Raw genomic sequence first — 6,318 nt, forward strand, 5'->3', positions numbered from 1 at the left:
ATGAGTTTCAGAGCCAATGGCTCACACAAGATCTGCATAGAGACACGGTGCATGAAAGCAAAACAAATATGTTTGTCTGCAAATTAATTAAAAAAATTGTGCTTCTGTGGAGCTCAGTTGGAAGAAATTGTTGGCGCAGGCTGCCAGTGGTTTTTTTTCCCTATTTGGATTATAATGTCACCTCACGCTGAGACTCACGCTCAGAAAATTAGCCCGATAATTCATAAAGCGATCTGTGTGCGACTCACTCGTGTTGCCCTCGTTTGAGGTAAACACGATGAGAGACATCAGTGAGACTGTACTTTAATCTTTCTGCTGATTAATTCCACCCTCACCTGAAAAAACGAGCTAGTTAAGGAAACATTTTTTTTCCTCCCCTTTTGCGGTTTCAAAATAGCTGATGCAAAATAATGAGTCTGGGCTTAATTAGCAATAGCTACTTTCACAGGAGATAAACAAGTAAATGATTAAATCTGTTGATGGTCTTGTTGGATAGAGAGGCTGCCGCATCCGACTCCGCCGATCTCTGTTGCCATGGAGACCGATGGTGACTCTGCCAGTTTCTCTCTATTCAGCACGTTCGTTGGATCATTTCAGGCGATGGTTGCAGATACCTGGCTGCGGCGCTCAGCGAGCTCTCTGTTAAAAACAGAAGGTGTGAGATGCACAAAATCGATCGCACGGTTACGGCCAGATACTCTCTGATCAAATGACAGGGTGACATTCAGATTTTATTCAGAAACTGCCGTTTTCTTCTCAAGACCTCAAGCAAAACAGACAAAAAGACAAGATTATAGAACAGCAGTTATTGGAAAAAAAGCTTCTGCATTACCATGTTTTGCATCTTTATTTTCGTCACTCGGTATGTCATATACATGGAATATATGACATATATATAGTTTTGACATCTATTATATTTTTTCTTCTTTACAGTAGAGAAACAACATTGAGATGACACACTATTTGGTTTCTAAATTGAAGCTTTTGTTAAATAGTGGCATATAAATCCTCTTCAGTACCTCTTTAGATCAACATCCCACCAAAGTCTTCATTCTCTCACATCTATTCACATTGTGTTGTCAGTAAGTCAGTGTTTTAAATTCGGTTGTCAGTAGTTGTACTTCACAATGCAGTAAAATAGTTCCAAAAGTAAGTGTCTTGCAGAAGCGGGGACGTTCCTGCCCCATCCACACCAACATGGAGTTTTCAAAGCAATCTTTGCATTTATCCAATCAGCTTGTAGGATTTGTGAGGCAGGCCACAACTCTAACCCCATCAGAAAAGAAGCTGTCCTTTTCGTCCCCCACAAATGGGGTTTGTAAACCATCATCCTGCTGTCCTTCCCCGAAAGCAGACCGACCCTCCTGTCCTCCGGTAGTCTTAGACAGCAGGCTGGCGGCGTACTGTGTGGTTTTCGCCCCCGATCCAAGTACGGTCATAGAAATGACAGTCTTTGCTCTCCTGGAGCTTGTACCTGATCCCAAGGCTGTTGTGTAGGTAACAAGGCTTTTGTGTTTGATTTGGCCCCTTGACATCAGTGCAGACTCGGAGCAGGTGAGTGTCTGTAGATCCTGCACCGCCACAGAGGAGCTGGCAAGTGATCGGCTGGAATTTGCCACTGACTCCGCCTCAGTCTCAGGATTGATTAGGTTGTAGCTGGAAGATCCCCTACCCCCATTATGCAGCTTGTTCCCGCCCCCCTCCCCAAAATCAGGTCCCTGAACGGAGGGGATAATGGGTACGGAGTGGGCTCGGAAAGAAGGGGGAGGAAAGGTTGTTCCCTGGTCGAGACGAGTGCACGGAACATCAGTGTAGCCCATCTTTCCTTTGGAATGGGTGGAGAGCATAATTTGCATATTCAAATTGCAACGGCTTTGTTGATTGCTGTCCGAGTGAGACTGGCACCTAGAGGATGAGAAACCGAGGGAATTAGTGCTTACATCTCATTATCCATTACATTCATTTTGTCTGTTACACATGAAAGAAATCGCTCGGCCACTGAGAATGTAATGAAAACAATTTTATAACAAAAAAAACAATCAGCAGTGATAAAATTATTTCGAGGTGGTGGGAATTTTGAATCTCAGTGTAATTATGTATAATCCGCAGCTTGGGCTGTGAGCCTGTGGTAGCATAAATGTTAACGCTGAGCTCGTTCTCTCTTCTGATGACTTTGTAAAAGATTGAATCCATTCCCATCAAAGCTTGTGTATTCTTCACCCAGACCTATGAGTTTATGAAGGCCACGCTACTTCATTTAGCTGTGGTTTTGATCTGCAGGAGGGGACTGCTTATCGAATCCAGCACACCTTGTGGTGACAAACCAAAAAATATTTTGGTATTTTGCTGGGAGACTGCTGTGGTGTAACACTCAGATCTTGTGACGTGACCCAGGCGGGTTATCTAGGGTTTGTCAGATGTAAAATCATAGGAAATATTGTGGGTTCTCAAAGTTGAGGTTCAAACTGGCACAGTTATCACCCTCTTATCTAAACCTTGACATGATGACACTTAAATGCAGCTTTGCAAGAGCACCAAATAATTTTTGCTTCTGGTAAAAAGTGAATATAAAAGCTTCAGACAAAAATGCTAGGTTTTGTCACTTCCCAGAAACCCCAGCTCATCTAACCACTGAGTTATTGTCTGACATCAAAGACTGTTAAATAACAGGGCTTAAATAATATAACACAATACATGGGTATTAAAAGTGTATTCTAGCTGCAGGTTAATCCGGCAGATCGCAGCAAATCAAAACAATATCTAAATATAACCGCACCAATGGCACACACAGTTTCAATCCATATTTCATCTCTGACAGATAAATATGTGTCTTTGCAGAGAGTTTTTTTTTTTTTTTTCATAAAACCGACAACATTCTGTGGGGGTCCTGCTGTCATAGTGAGGGGGATAAGCAAGCTCTGCATGCCCATCTCTCTCTCTTTCTCCCCTTTCCTCACTTCTTTTTTTCTCTGTTAGACTGGAGGGTGTCTCCATGGCAACAAGAGAGCGGTTCAGGGATGGTGTTGGTGTTTTAAAGCTGTTAAGTCTAGAAATAGGTCAGTTCAGCCCCAGTCTGTCTCTCTTTGGGCCGGCCAAGACTGGCCTGAGAAAGGTTCAGAGAGGCTTATCAATATTTAATTAATCATGAACAATAATAACAATAGCTAAATAGTGCGGACCCCTATAGAGTGTAACCCACTGGTTGTGCTTTCAGACATGAGCTTAAATTAATTAAACAAAAGTCAAGCTAGCAGACTTTACAAAAACACAGAGAGCCCTGCTGCTGACACACTGGGAAAAAGAAGTGTATAAGCGTGTTAGCACATATGTGCTTGATCACAGCCCTTAAATGAGTCTCCAAGCTCAAAGCTGCACTGTTTAAGAATGTAAATTATGGAAATAGGTCAAATAGAGAGAGTCTGGCAGAGAGCAGAGTTTACAAGTCACCGTGAAGCTGGATCAGGTTGGCATTGGTAATGAGAACATTGCTTGAAAATTCAAGAGTAAGTGCTACTTGCACACATACACCCTACTTAACTGAAGGACATTATTCCTGCCATGGGCCCTGTCAGTGAAATCCAGTTTCACTCTCTGAATCAATATTGTATGTTCCTTGGAAATCTAATTTGATCTGGATCTGGCTCTAGACCAGTTCTATACAAAATAATTAAGCGATTATGGTCTTTATCCTTAACATATACAGGTTTTTCTTAAATTATGGGCACCTTTGGTACCTATGGACCTGACAAATAGTTTTCTAAAAAATTGGGGTTGGTAAGATTTTGTAATGCTTTTGAAAGAAGGCTCTTATGCCCACCAAGACTGCATTTCCGTAATTAAAAGTACAGTAAAACAGTAATATTGTGAGATATTATTACAATTTAAAATAATTATTTTCTATTTTAGTATGTTTTAAAATTTAATTTTATTCCTGTAATGGAAAAGCTACATTTTCAGCAATTTCATGTGGCATATTTCAGTGTCAAATGACCCTTTAGAAAGCATTCTAATATGCTGATTTGTTTGTGGTGCTTAATATATTTGTGGAAACCATGATAATATTTTAAGGATTCTATGATGAAGAGAAAGCTAAAAATCTTAGAAATTTTTTGTAACATTCTAAATCTTTTTGTTGTCACTTTTGATCAATTTCCTTGCTGAATAAAATTATTAATTTCTTTCAAAAAGGAAGAAAAAAAAAAACTTAAAAACCTTAACCCAAACTTTTGAAGAGAACATGCATCATTCACAAGAGAATTGTCATTTTCCCCGAATCATTTTTCTGATCCAACAAGTGTCATTTCCATTACATTTCAAATAATGACTCACATTATAGTGATGGAAAACATATTTATGTATTCTTTTTTGTATATATATATATATATATATATATATATATATATATATATACACCGTATATGTGTGTGTGTGTGTGTGTGTGTGTGTGTGTGTGTGTTGTAGCTTAGTTTAATGTAATCTAGAATAGCCAATAAAATTCATGTTTCATTTATAAAGGATCCTTGTCTGGTGTTTTAGTGAATTTCTCTGAGACCTCACATCACAGTAATTGTCACAATAATTTAGTGATAAAATTGTACATCCTTATGGAAATATGATATTTTGTAATTATCATTTAAATCTGATTAATTTTCACATTGTTTGACATAAATCATAATCTCAGGAAAATGTTATGGGGTTTCAAACCAAAATATGACTACCTGTTATGAAACGGGATATTGATTTCATACATGCCCACTGTAGAGGACATCAGGACTAAAAGCATGTTTATTATGCATTTTGGGAGACACAACAAATGAATAGGAAAATAAATTATATATCAATATTCTTATGAAATATTAGATATTATTATGAAAATCTGGCCAATTATTACTCCCATTATTACACTTCTTTTTTCAACATGCTGTCCCAACAGCACATTAATATGCAAATTAGGTACAGTGTATATATAACATTGTGTTTAATGGGAAAACCAGTTTATGGAAATTTTACACACATATTGCATAAAGTAAAATGGTATATAAAATCATTTTGTTATATCTTTTATAACATAGTTGAGAATCATCCTTATACAAAGTTTGGAATAAAAAAAAAGCCTGAAACCTAAAAATTGAGTCCTGGTGTCCTCTAGCATAACATATGAATAAAATAAAATTTTTCAAAAATTGTATTTTTCCATTATTTTCTTATGCACTAAACAATGTATGTAATGACATGAAAAAATACTAAATTCACAAAGTTTTTTTTTTTTTCTGGTTCTCAGATATAAATACACAATTAGTTTTTTATATATTTTGACAAAATTAAAAAAACAAATATTCTAATAAGTACGCTAACGTTTGATAAAAATGTTACAATTATTATGGTGGACAGAGATTTTCAAACAATAAGTTGTGAAAGGGTTTATATTTATTTCACCCTTTGTTTAGATAATGTTTAAAGTTACAATTAATCAAAAATGTGATTAATATTTTTGTTTTTGAAAGTCTGAAACAAAAAGTATATTCATACACACATTTGAAATGCAAAAATAAATTATGAAAGCATGGTAAAAAGTTTCAAAGAGCATTTTAAAGCGTAAAAAAAAATCTGTCAATTTTGATAAAAAAAAAGACAGAAGTGCCAGTAGTTAAAGGGATAGGTCACCCAAAAATGAAAATTCTGTCATTAATTACTCACCCTCATGTCGTTTCAAACCCGTAAGACCTTCGTTCATCTTCGGAACAAAAATTAAGATATTTTTGATGGAATCTGAGAGCTGTCTGACCCTGCATAGACAGCAACGCAACTAAAATGTTCTCAAGTCCAGAGACGTAGCAAGGAGATCGGTAAAATAATCCATGTGACATCAGTGGTTAATCCACAATTATACAAAGCTACTAAAATACTTTTTGTGAGCAAAAGAAAAAAAAAATAACAACGACTTTATTCAACAATTCATCTCCTCCGCATCACCCTGGTGCCATTTTGGAGAATATCCACTGGACATAAACAGCGTATGCTGTTCTGCGTCAGCTGCGTCATGCTGGATCTGTTTCACAACGTTGTTGTGATTTGATCTGAAGGGAAACAGCGTATCCGTGTGACACAGAACAGCATACGTTGTTTACGTCCAGCTGATACTCTCCAAAATGGAACCAGGGTGATGCGGAGGAGATGAATTGTTGAATAAAGTTTTTTTTTCTTTGTTTTCTTTTGCGCACAAAAAGTATTCTCGTAGCTTCGTATAATTGCGGATGAACCACTGATGTCACATGGATTATTTTACAGATCTCCTTGCTACGTCTCTGGACTTGGGAA

The 6,318-nt window shown here is 37.1% G+C and overlaps 1 protein-coding gene across 1 annotated transcript in view; it reads right to left on the bottom strand.

Annotated features, from left to right (window-relative positions):
• Positions 1-838: 838 nt before the first annotated feature.
• LOC107689960 (pro-neuregulin-3, membrane-bound isoform-like) overlaps positions 839-6,318 on the bottom strand; it is a 149,480-nt gene continuing 144,000 nt past the window's right edge. Inside the window, exon 10 of the mRNA XM_016488169.1 lies at positions 839-1,905. Coding sequence (XP_016343655.1) covers positions 1,233-1,905 — 673 coding nt within the window. The 3' untranslated portion in view covers positions 839-1,232. The remainder of the gene's footprint in view (positions 1,906-6,318) is intronic.

Source organism: Sinocyclocheilus anshuiensis, unplaced genomic scaffold (assembly GCF_001515605.1).
Source record: "Sinocyclocheilus anshuiensis isolate Anshui unplaced genomic scaffold, SAMN03320099.WGS_v1.1 scaffold1541, whole genome shotgun sequence".
NCBI classification, from domain to species: Eukaryota; Metazoa; Chordata; class Actinopteri; order Cypriniformes; family Cyprinidae; genus Sinocyclocheilus; species Sinocyclocheilus anshuiensis.